Consider the following 22,470-nt stretch of genomic DNA (forward strand, 5'->3'; position numbering starts at 1 on the left):
TGTGGCGCAGTCTTGGCTCACTGCACCCTCCGCCTCCTGGATTCAAGCAATTCTCCTGCCTCAGCCTCCTGAGTAGCTGGGATTACAGGCACGTGCCACCATGCCTGGCTAATTTTTGTATTTTTAGTAGAGACGGGGTTTCACCATGTTGGTCAGGCTGGTCTCAAACTCCTGACCTCGTGATCCATCCGCCTCAGCCTCCCAAAGTGCTGGGATTACAGGCGTGAGCCACTGCACCCGGCCGAGACAGTGTTTCTCTATGTTGCCCAGGCTGGTCTTGAAATCCTAAACTCAAGTGATCCTCCTGCCTCGGCCTCTCAAAGTGCTGAAATTACAGGCATGAGCCACCGTGCCTGGCCTATCTTTGTAACTTTTGTGTTTAGGTCCACAGAAAGTTTTGAGCAAAGAACTACCATGATCTGACTTATGCAGATGCTTCTGGCATCACTCTGCTGTGCTGAGCCTGTGGCAGGCCCGAAGGCAGACTTCAGGACGCCTGTCGGGGACCTTTCCACCCATCCGGGCTTGGACCAGCTTGGGCAGAGTACAGTTGGGAGTAGAGGCCACATTCTGGAAATGTTTATCAGCGAGTTTTCTGGTGTTAAGTCCTTCCTCCCTCCTTGCTGAATAATAATCAACTTTATGAAGTTATTTCCTTTCTCTGAAGATTGAAGTGCTTGCGGCTTCACATGAGGCCACGTGTATGTACAGAATTGTCTTGAGCCTGGAGCAATGTTTGCTATGTATTTTAACTTTTCACTGTTTTAAAGGAAATAGCTGGTTTTAAGTTTTAATCCACAGATTGTCATTCTTCAGGGATGGCAGCCCTAAACACAGCATGGCAACTCATCTACTCACTCATGAAAGATTAAAAAATGGAAACCAACGTATTTCATCTTATGCTCTGCGTCACTTCTGCTCGGACTCATAAATCCACGTCTCTTTGCTTTGGCCACTTCAACTCATATCCAAGCCTTCCTTTAATTCATGATTTATTGCTGTAAGTTGCCTCTTTTGCCAGATTTATAAACTCACTGTTCTTTATATAATACCTACTTTGTACACTAGGCAACAAGACAGTTAATTTATTGTCTATGACTTGTTACCTTGAAAAATTACATCAATGCAAAGTGATTGCCTTTTAGCCTCCATAGCCAATAAATTCATTTTTTTTTTTTTTTTTGGAGAGGATGATGTCAGGTCATAGGATGATATATATAATCAGTGAGCAGGCAGAATGAGGAGACAGTTGAACGTTCTCTACAACAGAAGGCAAGAAGGAAGCCGTCTATCTTGTGGCGATCATGTATAAGCTGGCCTCCTGCTGTTTGCTTTTCATAGGATTCTTAAATCCACTCTTATCCCTTCCTCTCCTTGACTCCAGGGAAATATCCTTTCAACTCTCAGGTAAGATTTTTTTTTCCCCCTTATGTTAGTCTTGAAAGAGCCTTTACTAGTCTTAAATTCAATGTTAGAGGTAAGAATGGGATTCCTGCTCGAAGGAGTCTGGAGTCTTGTTCTCTCAATAGTCCCAGCTTTGAAAAGAATATTAAAGGATCCTTACTGCACATTTTAGATGTAGTAATGGATACAGTTTTTTTTTTTCTGTCTCTACAATGTAAAAGGATAAGAGGATAATTGCTTGTTTCGTGTTACCTCTGTACTCTTGTTTTGGGTAATATATACATTTTTCCAATTTTAAAAATTGCATGAAATTTAAAACATCATTACTTTTAGTTTTTACTTTAAATGAACTGGTTGAATGTAGCACTGGTTGTTCTAATTATAGATTATTAATGGATTTATTTGTTTCACCTTTTGTTTAAAAAAATCATCTGATATGTGTTCTACGAAACAAAAATGTTTACTAAAAATTTTTTAGTAAATGACAAACTAGGGAACTAGGGAGTTCATAGACTTCCAAGTATATTGATCGTTTCCTTTTGATTTATGTTAATTCAGTTTAAGTCTAAGTTGAGTTAAAGAAATACACATCAGTCAAGTAGTTTCTCATTTTGCCATTATCTTTCCATTTAGTTAAAGAAATGAGAAAGCTAATGCCTGGGGATTAGGTTCCATCAAAAACTTAACTAGATTTAATCTTATCTTTAATCTTGAGTACTTCTAGGCTTTTTTTAAATAAAGAAAACAAACAAACAAACCCTCTTTTAAGCCAAGGATTTTATAGTTTCTAGTCTCTAAAAGTTCATCCCAAGCAGCTTTCTGATGATCGTCAAGCACTGTCATCAGGCACTGCCAACCAACTTCCCGAGTCACCGAGATGATCATTGGCTGTCCTACTAATAGTTAAACACTGGCATTAACTTTACCGAATCTCTGCTATTTACAAAGAAACAGCACACATCTCAAGATGAAATAAGTGAAAATATTCAGCTACTACTGTCATCTTAAAAAATTTACAAGTAATTTAAGAAACATAGGTGAAATGAGTGTAGCATCTCACACAAATTCGAAACAAGTGGCAGCTTATCTCAGAATTTGTTCTCATTTATTTCTCCAGAAATGTGCTTTCCTATCAGCATTTACAGATGATGAAATTTTATAGATTTTCATTAACAGTCTTTAGAAGTGCTGTGAATGTGCTCAGATGCCTTTATGATGATCTGCTCACTGTCCTCCAATCAAGGTTGCAGCTATTTGTAAGCCTGTGGCACGCCGGTCCCACACATGGCCTCCCACCCTGACTCCCACAGCCTCGAATCGCAACACAGCAGCAGGTCTGCACTTACCACGCCTCACACTCCGGTGTGCCCTTTCCACACACCTTAAGCGCACTTACCATGCATTCTATATGCCATCTGGTCGACCACATTTCACATAGGAAATGCCACAATCAAGTTCCTTACAGATGATTTTGAAGCCAATTCTAAGTATAATAATTGTATTGAAATCTTGAAGTTCAGTAAGAGAAGAGGTGATACCATCCTACCGGCTTTATAGGAAGATTGTAAACAATCTTTCTTTTTCCTCTCCAATGTCACCACTCAAATATCTAAAAGCAAAAAGGCAGTAGGCAGCAGTAGATAAGCAGAAATGAGGGAGAGTCAGACTTTTTGAACCAAAATGGTTTTGAGAAAGGCTGTGGCTTATCCCTCAGCTCTCGTTCGAGGCAGCCGAGGGGCTTGGCTCATCACGCGGGTGTCAGATCCACATCTCCCGGCTTCCCATTCTGCTGGCTGGCACACGGGCTGGTAGCATTTCCACCTCTTCTAGAATACCACTGATGACACGTCATGAACTCAGCGCTGGAAGTTTTTCTAGTGTTCATCTCCCTATCTCTGGTGCTCGCCAAAGACACAAGGAACAGAAATAACTAACTGAAGGATGAACCCAATTGTAAGTATCTGTTTTTACTCTGTAGCACCTCATGAAGATGCGCACTTAACTCCGGAGGAGCTAGAAAGAGCTTCCCTTCTACAGATACTGCCAGAGATGCTGGGTGCAGAAAGAGGGGATATTCTCAGGAAAGCAGGTAAAATGCTTCTCATGTTTATAGCGTGTCTGATTTAATTGCTACTGAGCTTACCGTCTGTCCTCATCTGGAAGAGGTAAAGCTCTATTTTGGAATATAAAGATGAGCTATATAAAAGAAGTAATTACCAACACTCTCCCCTCCCGGCCTGTGCAACCTTCTTTTCCCCAGCAGCTCCTTGCTCGCACCGTGCTCTTTGGTACCTCAGCATTTTGTCTTTCTGTGTGGACTTTTATTTTTGCGGCGTAGGGCTTGGTGGTAATTATTCCAGTTTCCAGTGAGTGCAATTTAAAATCCTAGTTTCCCATTTACTGAAACCTTAAATTAATCTTTCTGTACTCCAGTTTCTTAATCTGTAATCAGGAATGATTAAGTTTCCACCTCAGAAGGTAACTTGTGAAGAGTCAATGAGTCAAGGCAAGTAAAATGCTCGAGTCACACAGAAAGTCATTAATAAAATGTCAGCTTATTCCCCCGTGGCCACATTCCTCCAAGCATTGACACATATGCTCAGGAAGTTCTGGAAACAAAATTGAGCCTTTTGCTGGGTGCGGTGGCTCACACCTGTAATCCCAGCACTTTGGGAGGCTGAGGTGGGTGGATCACTTGAAGTCAGGAGTTTAGGACCAGCCTGGCCAACATGGTGAAAACCCATCTCGACTAAAAATACAAATATCAGCCGGGCATGGTGGCGGGCACCTGTAATCCTAGCTACTAGGGAGGCTGAGGCAGGAGAATTGCTTGAACCCAGGAGGCGGAGGTTGTGGTGAGCCAAGATCTCACCACCGCACTCCAGCCTGGGCAACAGAGCAAGACTCTGTCTCAAAAAAAAAAAAAAATTGAGCCTTTTAAGATAGGTATTGTTTAATAGACAGGAGTTCATTTGTTATAAAATATCTTTGACGAGCTACTGGACTGCGAAGTTACTGAGGACAATGCAGTGACTTCTGTGAATTCGAGATAAGAACAGGAGTGCCTGTCTGTCTGCATTCAAGAAAAGCTTGCTGTAATGTGGAAAAAGACCAGAAACTAGACATAATTTAGTAGTATTATTTTGTATATTTTAAAACAAGCATACAAGAGAAACAACAGATCTGATGAACTGGCTTCAAAACTGTTTTTCAGACTCGAGTACCAACATTTTTAACCCAAGAGGAAATTTGAGAAAGGTAAGTGACTCTATTTATGAGTTAGGTTTAAAAAGGTGAACATTCTGTACTGGTTTTACAGGACTCTGAATTCATGAACTAGAGGAGTGTTCTTGGTGGAAACCACATCTTAAAATAATTGGCCAGCATGACCAGGCACGGTAGCTCATGCCTGTGATCCCAGCACTTTGGGAGGCCGAGGCGGGCGGACCACCTGAGGTCAGAAGTTCGAGACCAGCCTGGCCAACATGGTGAAACCCTGTCTCTACTAAAAATACAAAAATTAGCTGGGCGTGGTGGCACCTGTAATCCTAGCTACTCGGGAGACTGAGGCAGGAGAATCGCTTGAACCCGGGAGGCAGAGGTTGCAGTGAGCCGAGATCACGCCACTGCACTCCAGCCTGGGGGACAAGAATGAGACTTCATCTCAAAATAATAATAATAATAATTGGCCAGCATTATTTCAAAGCATTAATTTTTCCAAATTTTGATTGATATAAGATCTGAATGCAACAGGAACCTACCCAGTGCCTGTTTTGGGTAAATCAAATAAATTGTGAAAGAATGAAAAAAATAGGTGAGGTCCCTGCTCTCAAGTCTGGCATCCACTTGTGCTCTCATTCACCATCTAACATGCGGCCCACCACCAGCAGCACCGGGAGCACCTGGAAGCCAGTGAGGGATGCAGAATCTTAGGCCCACCTAGGACCTGCGGAAGCAAAATCTGCATCTTAACAAGATCCCCAGGTGATTCACATGCATGGGAAAGTGTGAAGGGCACTGCAAGACAACATCTAATGGAAGAAGGCCATGCTCCAGACATTGACCTGAACCATGTACAGAAGGCCGGGTGTGGTGGCTCACACTTGTCATCCCAGCACGGGAGGCCGAGGTAGGCGGATTGCTTGAGGCCAGGAGTTCAAGACCAGCCTGGGCAACACAGCGAAACCCTGTCTCTACAAAAAATACAAAACTTAGCCAGGCGTGGTGGCATCCACCTGTAATCCCAGCTATTCGGGAGGCTGGTGCAGGAGGATCACTTGAACCTGGAGGCGTGGGTTGCAGTGAGAGGAGATCGCACTACTTCACTCCAGCCCGGGGAACAGAGCAAAACTCCATCTCAAAAGAATACAATACAATACAGTATACACAATACATACAATACACAGAAGACAATACATGCACAGAACATGTTACTATTTATTTATTTATTTATTTATTGAGACAGGGTCTTGCTCTGTTACCCAGGCTGGAGTGCAGTGGTGTGATCTTGGCTCACTGCAACATCCATCTCCCAGGTTCAAGCAATTCTAATGCCTCAGCCTCCCGAGTAGCTGGGACTACAGGAGCCCGCCACCACACCCAGCTAATTTTTGTAGAGACGAGGTTTCATCATGTTGCCCAGGCTGGTCTCAAACTCTTAGGCTCAAGTGATCTGTCCACCTCAGCCTCCTAAAGTGCTAGGATTATAGGCATGAGCCACCTGCCCAGCCGCTGAAATGATTTAAATAGAAATCGGTCAATGAGGGTTTAGGAAAATTCAGGACAATCGCTGGGCTGAACAGACTGGAAGGACACTCATTACAGGTAGGGAGGTGGGCACAGGAGCCCCACGGGCCCGGGACACTCTTGTTACAATTATAGTCCAGGGAAAAATGCAAATACTTTTAAGAAGTCCAGTGTCATGGACACAGGAAGGGGAATATCATACTCTGGGGACTGTGGTGGGGAGGGGGGAGGGGGGAGAGATAGCATTGGGAGATATACCTAATGCTAGATGACGAGTTAGTGGGTGCAGCGCACCAGCATGGCACATGTATACATATGTAACTAACCTGCACAATGTGCACATGTACCCTAAAACTTAAAGTATAATTAAAAAAAAAAAAAAAAAAAGAAGTCCAGTGTCTTGACTCAAGATTCCTTTTTCTTATAGGAATCTTCACTCGTTGGTAACTTATCTGTTTTTGTTGTTGTTGTTGTTCGTTTGGATTGTTTTAGTTTCAGGATTTCTCTGGACAAGATCCTAACATTTTACTGAGTCATCTTTTGGCCAGAATCTGGAAACCATACAAGAAACGTGAGACTCCTGATTGCTTCTGGAAATACTGTGTCTGAAGTGAAATAAGCATCTGTTAGCTCAGAAACACCCACCTTAGAATATGAAAAATAACACAATGCTTGATTTGAAAACAGTGTGGAGAAAAACTAGGCAAACTACACCCTGTTCATTATTACCTGGAAAATAAATCCTCTATGTTTTGCACATATCATGAGTGGTTATTTTCCCTATAAACATGTCCTGAAAATTTATAATTATTCTTTTCTTCCATTTATCCTTAGAAAATTCTTTGAAATTTCAGAAGCAAAGCTAATGAATGAACAGAAGCAAACACTAAGAAAAAGTCACAAAAGTTAAACTTTTGTTAAATGGCAAATCATTTAAATAAACTACATTATCTTAGCTATGATGTCCTCTCAACCTTTTAAAAAGACAACATATTACTTTTAAAAAATAAATCACAGCCAGGCACAGTAGCTCACGCCTGTAATCCTAGCCCTTTGGGAAGCTGAAATGGGTGGATCACTTCAGACCAGGAGTTTGAGATCATCCTGGGCAACATGACAAAACCCTGTCTCTACCAAAAATACAAAAATTAGCAGGGCATGGTGGCGGGTGCCTGTAGTCCCAACTGCTCAGGAGGCTGAGGCAGGAGAATCGCTTGAACCTTTGGGGTGGAGCTTGCAGTGAGCCGAGATTGCACCACTGCACTCCAGCCTGGGCAACAGAGGAAGACTGTCTTGAAAATAAATAATTAAATAAATAAAATAAAAAAATAAAATAAAACAAAAAGAAAGCAGTATCTTGGCTTGGAAAAATCTCTAGTTACGGGTGTCTGAGATGAAGGGTGGGAGTGTCTGATGCTCCTTGGTTTCTGAAGTTCGTGGGGGAAGTTCATGTGCTGAGATTCTTTCTCTTGGCTGACCAAAGTCCTGAACACTTGACAATTTTAATCTTTTAACATTGAAACTTGTATGATCTCAGTTTCTGTGAGCTCAAGGATCACAGTTTCTTACACTGGGAAAAACACCTTGATGTCTCTTACAGAGAGAAGAAAGCTGAGGCGAGATTTAAGATTGTGGAAGAAAGAGCCTGGCTTACGAATTTTTTAAAACTATGTGTGTAAGTACTGACTTCTGTTCCGTGAATACATCTGTATAAATGTGGTTTATATATGTATAGAATATACAGTGTGAACTCCTGAGAATTCTGTGTGGTTCTACACAGAACCATGTATAGGGGAGGCCTGGATGTTTATGAGAAACTTGTTTCTCTCATTGAGCTCTGACATCCCACCACATTCCAGAGGGGTCTGCACCAACCAAACAGCAACATGCAACTTGTGTCAATCTTGTCACTGACCATCACAAGTTTCCTAGAGAGTACAGGTCTCAGAGAGTTTACCCTAAAGACATCAAGAACTTGGCCGGGTGCGGTGGCTCACGCCTGCAATCCCAGCACTTTGGGAGGCTGAGGCGGGTGGATCACGAGGTCAGGAGATCGAGACCATCCTGGCTAACATGGTGAAACCCCGTCTCTACCAAAAATACAAAAAAATTAGCCTGGCATGGTGGCGGGCTTGTAGTCCCAGCTACTCGGGAGGCTGAGGCAGGAGAATGGCGTGAACCCAGGAGGCGGAGCTTGCAGTGAGCGGAGATTGCACCACTGCCCTCCAGCCTGGCAACAGAGCGAGGCTCCGTCTCAAAAAAAAAAAAAAAAAAGACATCAAGAACAAATCTAAGGGAGAGATGTTTTAAACTGGAATGAATGTGCAAGCTCAGAAACATGCTAACATTGAGGACAGCTATGATAACACTGTGGTGTGTCTCTCAGTGTTGAAATTAAACCAGTTCTCTGGAACACAATGTTGGCACCATAAAACTATTCCTGTATCAGAGATAACTTAAAAGTGGAATTCCACTGCAGAATTCTGAAGTCCCTACTCATTTTAGTGTATCAGGTGATGATTCATACAGATTGGGGCTTTGCATCAGGTTTCTAGGGTCAGATTCCTACTCCCAGTGCACACCAGCTGTGAGTCTCTGATCCAGTTACTTCACTCCCCCGCCTCAGTTTACTTCTCTGTAAAATGACAACACAATGCTTATTTCACAGGGCAGTTGTGAGGATTAAATAATTCACGTCAAGCACTTAGACCAGCACCTGTCAGAGTAGTATACACGCAAAGTATACTTAGCTATTTTTCTTCCTGCTCTTATTATGGTTTGTTATAGAAAAGAAAGGTGCAAATGGTCTGAAAGGTGTAAACTTTAAAAAGCTCTGTTGGCTTCAGGATCTTGTTCCCTATTTTAATTTCTAGATTTTGTTGCCACCAGTTACACAGTCAGATCTTGTACACAGGTTCACCCTAGCTCCCACAAGCTTAGCGTTCCAATAATGGAACACTAGGTGTAAACGGGCTAAATAAGCCAATACATTTCAAAGTGCCTGCATCTTCATCCTCCACATAGTAGGTGCTCAGACACATTGGCCAAGGCAAACACAGAATGTGGCTGAGAAACGCAAGGTTAACTAATATGAGGGCCCCTCCAATAGATCATAAGAAGCACTTCTAAATGATACAGAATACACATTCAAAGATTTGTTGACACAGGGCAGGACAATTTCTCACGTTTTACATGTACAGAGTTTATTTGTTGTTTTTACTTAAAAAGATACCCAATTGAAATATTACTAATGATTAAAAACAAATTCAGAGTTAATTATAAATTCAGTTGAAACAAAATTTCAGTTTGGATTAAATTTACACTGTGAATTACAATGAAGTTTCACTCAATTGCAAAATGATTTCCATTCATACAGCATCTTGTTTTTCATAAATCTTGACCTCTGACCAAAGAAAACACAGCTTTTTGGGTAACATTCATGTAAACACTGAAGCCTATAATATAAATTTTTATTACCACTTTCAATAGTCATTAATATAAAAAGTTAACAAATTTAAACAACAAAGTTTAAGCTGGGGAGAGCCCCCTCGGGGGGCGGCGGTCAAGCTGCTGAGCCCCCTGCTCACCGCCAGCAGCAGGTGCAACCTGGGAGTGCGTGAACGCGTCCACCCACAGGAGGAGCGCTCCTCATGCTCTGACAGTTCTGCGACAAGCACCAGTTTCAAATCAAACCTAGTATAACAAGTACTCCATAAAACGTGTGCTAAGGCAAAGAAATAAGCACATTTGGATAATACAAATATCCAGAAACAATGGAAAAGAAAGGCTTCTATTAGAGAACATAAGGCTTAGCATATATGAATGCGCAATGATCCTGACAGCTACGGATACCGTTTTTATTTACAGTGGCAAAAACTTTATTACTACAGAAGGTCACTGACAGACAATCTACTGGCTGGTTAATTGTTTCGAATTTGATTCTTTATCAAGCAAAAATATCACACAACCTGATCAACACACACACAAACGCTTCAGAAATCACTTAACTATCAAGATGGAGCAGACTATGAGAGCTATTTATAAAACACGAATATTTGCATGGAACTGCTTAATATCAGAAAATTCCAAGAACTGTCAAAGGCAGCATTTGAAAATAGTTCTGACACCTTAGATGGAATTACCATCCAGAAAGCCACTACTTTGAAAGGAAATCTGAGCTATGAGGATGGTCGTCATGGATGAAAAGGTCGATTTTCCTAATCATTATCAGGACGCATTTACAAAAAGCTGTAAAACTTCAAAGAAGAAAAGTATTTTCCTTAAAAAACCATAAAAAACCAAAAACAAAAAAAGGAAAAAAAAATAAGTTAGTTTGTTGCAAGTTATATAAAGACAAAAGGTTACTGTAACCTTCATTTTCTTCTATTTGTTTTTTCTGATCTGCAGGGGTGTGAATTTCATGTATCATTCCAAGTTTAAGAAGGAATCAGGGACTTCTCTAAAGAGCACCAGAGAGTGAGCTGATTCATCAAGTAAACAATCACACTCACTTCTTAAAAGACACAACTACAAACGCCATAGAAAGCGGTGACTGATGGAGCCTGCAGGAAGCTGTGGGCAAGGACAACTGGGCTCACCTGGACGTTTTCTCTTTTGCAGTCCCCACAACACTGCCCTGTTCAAGGGCAAACAAAAGGCAGTGCCAATCAGACCTGTGGTAGGGCTGGAGTGACCTCTTTTGTATAAATTGATTGGAAAGAAAGAGTTAACTGTTTCGGTAAGAATGAAAATTTAAACACAGAAGTATGTAAGAATGATACTAGCTTTTACATTACTTGTAAAACATTTTACAATCATTATTTTAAAAACAAAAATACTCAAAAGGGCAACAGCACTGGGTGAGTAAGAAGCTCTTTCATTTTAATATTACACATGCAAATGCGAACTGAAACTTACAAGAATAGGACCATGGTAAGCGGATCGATTTTTAAGATAAGACTTTCAGAATTTCACTGGAAGGTGGGAAATCAATAGGAAAGGGATCTACAAGGATGAAGGCCAAAACTCAACCCCCAAAACCTGGTTATCCCAGATATGCTAATGGACAGTATGTGCTAATGTGTTGTGAGAAAACCGGAATGTTTCATCTTAATTATGGAGGGAACGCCAGGTTGAATGAAGCCTGTATGAACGTACTACATTCATGGAAACCATTATGAAAAGTATACAACCTGTAGGTGGGATTTCTTCAAGCACTCTAAGGGGAAAATGACTTATGTAACAGAACAAAATAAATGAGGCTAAGGTTTGGGGCTCATTCTAGCTATACTTCTAATTATAATTTACTCTGGGTGACATCTGAAATAAAGATACACATACCTCTTTAGAGGCCATCCAATCTCTTTAGAAGACAATTCAACTACAAAAAGAGCCTAACTGGCCATTTTAATATATCAGGAACAAAGAGAAGTAAGATTCTGTATACAATGTCTGCTTCAAAAAGATTACGTGTATTAAAAAATCAAGAAGAAAAAATCTTAACATTCAATGATAACTTCATGGTCATTTAAAAGTCCAGGACTTAAAAAGGTCTGTCTGTGTAACACGTCTTGGAAAGGGTATGAAGGTTCATCCTCACAGTCACTCAACTGCTGTCTTCTACCAGAACCTGACCACAGGATGTGGCCGCACCATCAGCTGAATCTTCATTTCCACAAGTGACACAGGCCTCCAAAAAAGAACAAAAGCAGCCGAGTTACTTGATGTCAATGTCACCTAGAGTTTTAAAACAGTAAAAGGCTGGTCACATGTTTCTAACTCCCCAACTTATTCATGTCTGAAAATATTTCATTATAGTTCATTCTTTATTATTATTATAACTATTTTTATTTTTTTTTGAGACAGAGTCTTGCGGTGTCACCCAGGCTGGAGTGCAGTGGTGCGATCTCAGCTCACTGCAACCTCCGCCTCCCAGGTTCAAGCGATTCTCTTGCCTCAGCCTCCCAAGTAGCTGGGACCACAGGTGCCCACCACCGCGCCCAGCTAATTTTTGTTTTAGTAGAGATAGGGTTTCATTATGTTGGCCAGGCTGGTCTTGAACCCCTGACCTCGTGATCCGCCCACCTTGGCCTCCCAAACTGCTGGGATTACAGGTAGTAGACACCGCGCCCGGCCTCATTCTTTATTATTAAAAGGCAAATGACAAATTGTTTAAATACAGTCACGTGCCACATGACGTTTCGGTCAAAAACAGACTGCATAGATGACGGTGGTCTTGTAAGATTATCCTACCACATTTTTATGGTACCTTTTCTATGTTTAGATACACAAGTAACACTGTGTTACAATGGCCTACAGTATTCAGGACAGTAACAGCTGTACAGGTTTGTAGCCTAGGATCAAAAGGCTGTCCCACAGGGCCTAGGAGTGATTGTAGCAAGCTACTCCACTGAGGTTTGTGTGAGTACACTCTAGGACGCTTGCACAAAACATCCCCATTACTAAGTGGTGAAAGGACTGTGCTTTTGTTTAAATTGCTGTGGGGCTCATTTTTCATATACCTGTCTATTTACAACCAGAACAACACTGAAAAAAACAAAGACACTTACAATAACCAGCCCAGCTCCTGCTTTTTGGTGAGACCCTACCCAGCCATTCTTACATGACAGACACTCATTCTTTTCTTTGAAAATGGAGATGGGGAGATTATTCTGGGAAGATGGCAGAGTAGGAAGACTAGGACTCTGTCTCCTTACCTAGACAACAACTGGACTGACAAAATCAGTCCGACGTAACTATTTGGAACTCGAGTCTATCTGAACGCCTGCAACTTTCTAGGAAATGCTTAGACGGTAAGCTGTGGTTGCCTGTGGTCAATTTCAGCTTGAAGCACAGCAGCAACTACCCATCCCTGACCTTGGACAAGGCACGTATTCCTGGAGCAGCCTGCACACAGCTTGTGGGAGTCAGAGTGGGCAATAAGGACCCCGTCTTCCAACAATCATAAAACAAGAATCAATAAGCCCTGGAAAGGGGAGAATCTGGTTTCCAGAATTACTATGTTATTAGATTCAAATGTCTAGTTTTCAACCAAAAAAAAAAAAAAATCATTAAGGCATACAAAGAAACGCCAAAGTACAGCCCCAGCTTGTGCGACCCCCTTCCTGCCCATGGGCCACATGCGGCCCAGGATGGCTTTGAATGTGGCCCAACACAAATTCGTAAACTTTCTTAAACATTTTGAGTTTTTTTTAGTGATTTATTATTTTTTAGCTCATTAACTATTGTTAGTGTTAGTATACTTTATGTGTGGCCCAAGACAATTCTTCTTCTTACAATGTGGCCCAGGGAAGCCAAAAGATTGGACACCCTTGGTATAGGCCATTCAAAGGGAAAAAATAAACCAATAGCAAAAGTCTCTGAGAAAGACCAGATGAAAGAATTGCGAGACAAAGATTTTAAAACAACTGAAAGATGATCAAAGAACTGGTAGGGCACAGTGGCTCACGCCTGTAATCCCAGCACTTTGGAAGGCTGAGGCAGGTGGATGGCTTGAGCCCAGGAGTTCAAGACCAGCCTGGGCAACAGAGTGAGGCTCCATCTCTGGGAAAAAAAAAAAAAAATTAGCCAGGCTTGGTGGTACATACTTGCAGTCCCAGCTACTTGAGAGGATCACTTGGGACCAGGAGGTAGAGGCTGCAGTGAACTGTGATCATACCACTGCACTCCAGCCTGGATGACTGTCTTAAAAAAAAGAAAGAAAAAGAAAAAGCTGGGTGCGTGGCTCATACCTATAATCCTAGCACTTTGGGTGGCTGAGGCAGGTGGACTGCTTGAGCTCAAGAGTTCAAGACCAGCCTGGGCAACGTGGCAAAACTCCATCTCTACGAAAATTAAAAAATTAGCTGGGCATGGTGGTGTGTGCTAGCTACTCGGGAGGCTGAGGTGGGAGGATTGCTTGAGCCCAGGAGACTGAGGCTGCAGTGAGCCATGATCATGCCACTGCACTCCAGCCTGGGTGACAGAGTGAGACCTTGTCTAAAAAAAAAAGAAAAAGATGATGAAAGAATTAAAGAAAGACATGGAGCAAAATCAAGAAAACAATGTACAAACAATGTAAATATCAATAAAGAGATAGTAAACCTAAAAAGAAGCCAGAAAGAAATTCCATAAATAAAAAGTACAAAACTGAAATGAAAAATTCACTAGAGGGATTCAAAAGCCGATCTAAGCAGGCAGAAGAAAGAATACACGTATGAAGACCGGACAATTGAAATTGTCAAGTCCGACGAACAGAAAGAAAAGACTGAAGAAAAGTCAACAGAGCCTGGAGGACATGTGGGAAACCATCGAGTGGACCAACATAAGCACTACAGGGGCCCCAGAGGAAGAAAAAGAGAAAGAGGCAGAAAGATTATTCGAAAAAATAATGGCTGAAAACTCCCCAAGTTTGATGAAAAACATGAATGTAAAAGTCCAAGAGGCTAAATGAACTCCAACTAGGATGTACTCAGAACTCGGAGATCCACACTATAATTAAATACCGTGCAGTCAAAGACAAAGATAATCTTAAAAGCAGCAAGGGAGAAGCAACTCACACATGCAGGAGATTCTTGATAAGATTATCAGCAGATATCTCATCAGAAACTGTGGAGGCCAGAGGGCAGTGTCCCAGTGTATTCAAAGTGCTTAAAGAAAAAAAACTGTCAACTAAGAAATCCTTTGGCCAAAAGTAAGGGAGAAGTGAAGACATTCCCAGACAAACAAAAGCCAGGGAGTTTGATACCACTAGACCTACCATCCAAGAAATGCTAACAGGAGTCCTGCAGGGTTGAAATGAAAGGACACTGACAGTAACCTGAAGCTGTGTGAAGAAATAGAGATCTCAGTGAAGGTAAATATTATGATTGCAACAACGATGTGCAATTCCACTTTTTGTTTTCTACATGATTTAAGAAACTAATACATTCAAAGAAAACTAGTAGTCTATAAAATCCAGTATTATTTTAACTTTGATTTGTAATCTCATATTTTGCTTTCTATATTATTTAATAGATTAATGCATAAAAATAATTATGTTTTTGGAAACACAATGTATAAAAACCTAATTTCATAACTTCAGTAACTGAAAGAAGATGGAGATGGAGCTCTATAGAAGCGAGTTTTTGTAGGTTATCAAAGTTAAGATGGTATAAATTACACACTGGAGTGATATGTTAGAATGCTAAACGTAATCCCCATGGTTATTACAATGAAAACAGCTACACAATATACACAACAGGAAATGAGCAGGGCATTACATTTCACTTCAAAAAACCAACTAAACACAAAAGATGACAGTAATGCAGGAAATGAGGGAAAAAAAAATCTTTACGGCACATAGAAAACAAATAGCAAAATGCCACAAGTAAGTCCTTCTTTACCAGTAATTACTTTAAATGTAAATGGGCTAAATTCTCCAATCAAAAGACAGAGATTGACTGAACCGATTTTGAAAGGCACTATTCAGATATATGCTGCCTACTCACTTTAGATCTAGATACAGATAGGTTGAAAGTGAAAGGATGTAAAAAGTTACTACATGCAGATAGTAACCAAGAGAGTAGGTACGTCTATAAGTCAGTCACACCAAGACAAATAATGTATGATTCCACTCATATGAGGTGTGCAGAGTAGTCAAATTCATATGGCTCTTGCCTGTAATCCCAGCACTTTGAGAGGCTGAGGCGGGCAGATTACTTGAGGTCAGGAGTTTGAGACCAGCCTGGCCAACATGGGGAAACCCCATTTCTACAAAAATTAGCTGGGCATGGTGGTGTGCGCCTGCAATCCCACCTACTCTGGAGGCTGAGGCAGGAGAATCACTTGAACCCGGGAGGCAGAGGTTGCAGTGAGCCAAGATCACACCACTGCACTCCAGCGTGGGCAAGGGAGCAAAACTTTGTCTCAAAAAAAAAGAAAAAAGAGAAAGTAGACCAGTGGTTGCAAAGGGTTGGGAGAAGGAGGAATGGGGAAGTTATTGTTAAATGGGTACAGAGTTTCAGTTTTGCAAAATGAAGAGAGTTCTGGAGATGGATGGTGGTGATGGTTGCATAACGTGAAAATATTTAATATTCTTGAATTATATACATAAAAATAGTTCAGAAGGTAAATTCCATGTTATGTGTATTATACCACAATAAAAATGTTAATTTTTAAAAAGAGGGCGTAGTAGGATTTCATTGTCTTGCTTACTTCATAAGCCTTAATATCATACTTTAACACCTAACTTTACTCTCTTTTTTAAAAATATTTTTACACACACACACACGAATTATTTGTCTTTTTTGAGACTGGCTGGAATGCACTGGCGAGATCATAGCTCACTGTAGCCTCAATTTCCCAGGCTCAAGCAATCCTCCTGCCTCAACCTCCTGAGTAGTTGGGACTATAGGTGCACGCCACCACACCTGGCTAATTGTTTTGATTTTTATTAGAGATGAGGTTTGGCTATGCTGCCCAGCGTGGTCTCCAACTCCTGATCCTCTCACCTTGGCCTCCCAAAGTGCTGGGATTACAGACGTGAGCCACTGGACTAGGCCTACTTGTTATTAACTTGACTCTTCAACCTCCCATATCTTGATACTTGCGGGAATAAAGATCTCACTACTAGTACAACCATCACTACCATTACCACAGCTGCCACCAACACTGGTTGGGACCATTGGTAAATCAAAGCTTTACTGTTCACGCTATTCACAAATAATCTCATTGAGAAGAACTCATAACAGCAAAAAGACACTTAGGTCCCATTAAAGTTTCTGCTTAGTATGAATACTACCTCTGGTGTGAATCTTACATCTTTTTTTAACTCTTTTCAAACAATGCAGACAACATATTTGAAATACATAACAAATGACCTATCAAATGCAGTCAAACACACATCAAAGCAGGTGTTTTTACTCTTTATCGTACCCTAACATTCCAACTGGTAGAAGAAAAATACACCTGGAGGCAAAAAGACCTGTATTCAAAACCCAATGAACTGCATGGCCTTGTATTAATTATTTCACATGTGTATAACCTGCTTGTTGCTTATTGGTAAAGAGGGAATAATAACACCTACCATAGAGGTAAACTGTGAGGATTAAAGTTTTTAGTGGGATCATGCAAGAACACGACCTATATTAAAAGCACTACCTGGCCAAAATACATGAGTATATGACAGCCATTATTACTGTGCTTACTTGAATGTCGATTTCTTGAGTGACAGTCTGGCTTTGAATCCAATTATACACCTTAGCCAGCTCCTCCTTTTGCCCATGAGAAAACTGGGGCTGCTGCTGCCTCATACTTTCTAGCTTTTCCAGGTCTTCTTTTAGTACAACTTCTTTAACCCTGAAAACAAACAAACAGAATCTTAATAGTCCTGAATAAGACACAGGGTTCCTTTTCCTGTCATCTAGGAATAGCACTTCTTCTTGGTTGGTAATACACCTTACATTTTCTAACACATGAGGCATACATTAAAAAAATAACTAGATCATTTCCTTGTCAAGTTGGTAAAGGCTTTTTTCTTGGTGGAAAATATCTATATGATGTTTTAATGAGGTGTATGGAAGAAAGAGATTTCCCTTAGCTCTTTTTAGAAGGGGCAAAAAAATCAAGAGTCTAAAACAAAAAGTTCTTGTACTTGTGTGCCATCTTGGAAAGCACAGACTTTGTTTCTTTGTCTCATGATGTGTAAGACCTGTTTAGTCTGGATCTGAATAGAGGTGACATTACCACTGCCACCCTTATTTTAAGAAATCATTCATCACTTGACTTCAAATGAATAAATTTGAAGATACATTTCTCAAAGGGAATTTATAAAACATTCAATAATTATTTTGTCTTTAAAAACACATTAAGAAACCATAGGCCGGGTGCAGTGGCTCACGCCTGTAATCGCAGCACTTTGGGAGGCCGAGGTGGGCAGATCACCTGAGGCCAGGAGTTCAAGATCAACCTGGCCAACATGAGGAAATTCCACCTCTACTAAAAATACAAAAAAACTAGCTTGGTGTGGTGGTGCATACCTGTAATCCCAACTACTTGGGAGGCTGAGGCAGGAGAATCTTGAACCTGGGAGGTGGAGGTTGTAGTGAGCCGAGATGGCACCACGGCACTCCAGCCTGGGCGACAGAGTGAGACTCTGTCACAAACAAACCCCGTCTCTACTAAAAATACAAAAATTAGACAGGCATGGTGGTGCACATCTATAATTCCAGCTACTCGGGAGGCTGAGGCAGAAGAATCGCTTGAACCCAGGAGGTGGAGGTTGCAGTGTGCTGAGATCGTGCCACTGCACTCCAGCCTGGGTGACAGGGCGAGACTCCGTCTCAAAAAAGAAAAAAAAGAAAAAAAGAAACCACAAAAATATAAAAAGTGGGTTTTCTAAATTGCTTTCTTACCTCTCAGGTACCTGGTATGTCATGAGAATGCGCTCAGGTGTCTGCCGTATCATTCTCCAGATGGGCTCTTCGGCGACATTAGGAAATGTTTCTTTTTTCTGTACGTCCTGAGATTGCTGCCCATTTTGGGAGATTTTAGAAGAATAAACACTACTAGTAAGGTATATACTGCTGTCGCTGCTTCCTGTCAAAAATCAACAACACATAATTAGAAAAGACCTGTTCGACTGATTTGCCAAACTGGCTCTCATCCTTCAGACTCTTGCCTCGGACAGTCCTCCTCCTCAGCCAGCCCAACCATCATTTCCGGGAAACTTCCTCCTGCCTGTGGACAGCCTCCTGGTTCTTTGGTCTTCCTGAGATCTCTTTTTCCATTCCTAATGAGCTATCACTCTCAAGGCTACACACATTGTCCTTTATCATCACCCATAACTGCTCCATCTCCAAAATCATTAACATCTCAGCTTCACTCTCTCATGGGCTTGTTCAATTATTTCAACTATAAATGTGTTAATAACGTCTTAGTCTTCCTGTAGTGGAGTCCTCAGTTCATCATTCAGTAACACACCTTGCAATACCTTAGACTTCTTTTTCCCTCTGACTTTTCATAACTGTCAAAATGCCAACTCCAATAAAGCCAATTATTGACTTTGTTCTTACCTAAACCCAAGTCGCCAAATACATACAGAAAGTCACATATAACAGGGTACAGTGTTTCTACAATAAACGCATCATCACCAACCTCAAATGCACCATCAAAATACCTGGGAATCCTGCTACAGTTCTCTGGTCATGCACTAACCTACCCCCAGCAATGACTATTTTCAACCTCTCTATTTCCTGCCTCAATCTCACCTATTTTTTAAGGAAAAAAGAAGCCATCAGAAAGCAAATTAATCACCTTTATGATACCAAACATACACAATTAATGATATATGTACCCCCTCCTCACCTTCCTCCTGCCACAACACAGAAACTGTTCATCCCAAGGACCATCCCTTTATGGCTGATATGAAGCCTTATGGATCATTCCTTTCCTATCTTGCATTTGACCCTTCTAGAACCTTCTCACTGACTTTGAAGGAATTAAAAACACAAAACAAAACTATTTGTTTAATTTTTTTAAAAACTAAGTATGTAAATAAAAAAGTAATAAAAAATTTTCCTCATTAAAAAACATCTTTAGGTTGGGCGTGGTGGCTCACACCTGTAATCCTGGCACTTTGGGAGGCCAAGATGAGAGGACTGCTTGAGGCCAAGAGTTTGAAACCAGCCTGGGCAACACAGTGAGGTTCCGTCTCCATAAAAATAAAAAATTAGCTGAGTGTGGTGGTACATGCCTGTAGTCCTAGCCACTCAGGAGGCTAAGGTTGGAGGATTGCTTGAGCCCAGGAGTTTGAGGCTACAGTGAGCTATGACTGCATCAGTGCACTCTAGCCTGGGTAACAGAGTGACACCTTGTGTCAAAACAACAACAAAAACAAAACACCCACACAAAACAACTTTAAGAGGTTGTTACTGTTTAAAGCAAAAATAGTAACAATGTTATTGCGCGTTTTTTTACATGTTAAAATGTATGACAAAAATAGCACAAAAGACAAAGGGGACATGGAAGTACTCCGTCTTAAGGTTCTAATATATAAAGTGATACAATAGGCATAATATTTGAAGGTAAACTGTGATAAGTAAAAGATGTGCATTGTACAACCTAGAGCAGGCTGGGCGTGGTGGCTCACACCTGTAATGCCAGCACTTTGGGAGGCCAAGGCGGGCGGATCGCCTGAGGTCAGGAGTTTGAGTTCAGCCTGGCTGACATGGTGAAACTCCGTCTATACTAAGAATACAAAAAATTAGGCGTGGTGGTGCACGCCTGTAGTACCAGCTACTTGGGAGGTAGAGGCAGGAGAATTGCTTGAACCTGGGAGGTGGAGGGTGCAGTGAGCCAAGATGGCACCACTGCACTCCAGCCTGGGTGACAGAGTGAGACTCAGTCTCAAAGAAAAAAATAAGATAAAATAAAAATAAATAAAAAGTTAATCCTAGAGCAAAAACAAAAAAAAAGAGTTATGCTTAGAAGCCAATACACAATTAACCCGAAAGGAGGAGGGTAGGAGGAAAAAAAGAAAGGGCAGATGAGACAAACAGAAAATTAGTAGCAAGATGAAAGATTTAACTTAAACCTAACCATATCAATATTCACATTAAATGTAAATAATCTAAGCAAGCATTGCAGTTAAAAGGCTGAGACTGTCACATGAATAAAAAGCAATACCCAACTATATGGTGGTTACGAGAAACTTACTTTAAATATAAAGACACAGATAAGTTGAAAGTAAAAAGATGAAAAAAATTTACCATGTAAACACTAACCAAATAAAGCTGGACTGGATACACTGATATCAGACAAAGCAGACTTCAAAGCAAGACATATTTCAGGATAAAGAGAGCAATTCATCAAGAGGATATAATAATCTTAAGTGTATATGCACCTAATAAAAGAGCTTCAAAATACATGAAGCAAAAACTCACTGCACTATAAGAAAAAATAGAGAAATTCACATTTATAGCTGGACATACAAGCCGTATCATAATAACTTATAAAACAGATAGAAAATCAGTTAGAAAAGGTTGGATCAACATTATCAACCAACTTGATCCAATTTACATTTACAGAACACATGACTCAACAACAGCAGAAAGCATATTCTTTTCAAATGCACATGAAACATTTATCATGATGGACCAAATTCCAGATCATTACACAATGTCTTGGTAAATTTAAAAAATACAAAAGAATGTTCTCTGACTGCATTTAAATTAGAAATAAAATAAAAATATCTAAAAAAATCTCCAAATATTAGGAAATTAAGCCTTTCTAAAACAACCAAAAGATCAAAGAAGAAAATACAAGTGAAATTAGAAATATTTTAGACTGGCCAGGTACACTGGCATATGCCTGCAGTTCCAGCTACTCAGGAAGCTGAGGCCAGAGGATTGTTGAACCCAGAAGTTTGAGGGTGCAGTGAGCTGGGATCATGCCACTGCACTCCAGCCTGGGCAACAGAGGGAGACCTTGGTTCCAAAAAAAAAAAAAAAAAAAAAAATTTGAGGGATGCAATGGTTAGAGCATTCAATAGCATTAAATGTTTATATTGGGGGGGAAATCTCAATTCAAAGATCTAACAAGTAAGCTTCTACCTTAAGAAATAAGAAAAAAAATAAAATCCAAAGTAAAGAGAAAAGAAGTAATAAAAATTAGAGCATAGGCTGGACACGGTGGATGATGCTTGTAATCCCAGCACTTTGGAAGGCCAAGGCGGGCGAATCATGAGATCAGGAGTTCAAGACCAGCCTGGCCAACATGGTGAAACCCCGTCTCTACTAAAAATACAAAAAATCAACTGGGTGTGGTGGCGGGCACCCGTAATCCCAGCTACTCGGGAGGCTAAGGCAGGAGAATCGCTTGATCCTGGGAGGTGGAGGTTGCAGTGAGCCGATATCGTGCCACTGCACTCCAGCCCAGGTGACAGTGCCAGACTCCGTCTCAGGAAAAAAAAAAAAAAAAGAGCATAAATCAATAAAATAAAAAACCAAAAAACAATAGGAAAAAAAACCCCAATGAGATCCAAAGTTCTTTGAAAAGTTATTAAAATTGATAAACATACAGTCAGATTGATCAGGAAAAATATTAATACCAGCAATAAGAGGGGCACATTACTATAAAACCTACAGACATTAAAAGGAAAAGGGAATATTAAAAACTTTATGCCAATATATTCAACAAATTAGATAAAATAGATACATTTCTTGAAAGATACAAATTACCAAAGATCACTAAGAAACTGATAACCTGATTAGACCCATATCTATTAAAATATTTAAATTTCTGGTTAAAATCCTCCTCACCAAGAAAACTCCAGGCCCAGAA

The 22,470-nt window shown here is 40.7% G+C and overlaps 2 protein-coding genes across 36 annotated transcripts in view; one reads left to right on the forward strand and one right to left on the reverse strand.

Moving 5' to 3' along the window:
• The first annotated feature begins 594 nt into the window (after window positions 1-594).
• UTS2 (urotensin 2) lies at window positions 595-6,909 on the forward strand. The gene is made up of 4 exons (XM_063595018.1): window positions 595-1,407; window positions 3,383-3,493; window positions 4,619-4,662; window positions 6,643-6,909. The coding sequence occupies exons 1-4, from the start codon at window positions 1,305-1,307 to the stop codon at window positions 6,757-6,759; spliced, it is 375 nt and encodes a 124-aa protein (XP_063451088.1). The 5' UTR covers window positions 595-1,304; the 3' UTR covers window positions 6,760-6,909.
• A 2,418-nt stretch (window positions 6,910-9,327) lies between these two features.
• The window catches only part of PER3 (period circadian regulator 3), a 60,808-nt gene continuing 47,665 nt past the window's right edge, over window positions 9,328-22,470 (reverse strand). For 22 of the 35 annotated variants that reach the window (XM_055104414.2, XM_055104404.2, XM_055104391.2 and 19 more), the window contains 3 exons: window positions 18,543-18,726; window positions 17,337-17,487; window positions 9,328-11,839 (listed from right to left, as the gene is read on the reverse strand). In XM_055104414.2, coding sequence (XP_054960389.2) covers window positions 11,756-11,839; window positions 17,337-17,487; window positions 18,543-18,726 — 419 coding nt within the window. In that variant the 3' untranslated portion in view covers window positions 9,328-11,755. Of the gene's footprint in view, window positions 11,887-17,336; window positions 17,488-18,542; window positions 18,727-22,470 lie in introns of all 35 variants that reach the window. The other 13 variants (XM_063594990.1, XM_063594975.1, XM_063594963.1 and 10 more) reach the window with 1 other exon arrangement.

Source organism: Pan paniscus, chromosome 1 (assembly GCF_029289425.2).
Source record: "Pan paniscus chromosome 1, NHGRI_mPanPan1-v2.0_pri, whole genome shotgun sequence".
NCBI lineage: Eukaryota > Metazoa > Chordata > Mammalia > Primates > Hominidae > Pan > Pan paniscus.

What these genes read in the sequence shown, in the direction of transcription:
- UTS2 (XM_063595018.1), top strand. Translation starts at nt 1,305, where the DNA reads ATGTATAAGCTGGCCTCCTGCTGTTTGCTTTTCATAGGATTCTTAAAT. An exon ending in AATATCCTTTCAACTCTCAG is followed by an intron (nt 1,408 to 3,382) that starts GTAAGATTTTTT and finishes TTTACTCTGTAG; the next exon opens with CACCTCATGAAGATGCGCAC. An exon ending in CAAGAGGAAATTTGAGAAAG is followed by an intron (nt 4,663 to 6,642) that starts GTAAGTGACTCT and finishes GGATTGTTTTAG; the next exon opens with TTTCAGGATTTCTCTGGACA.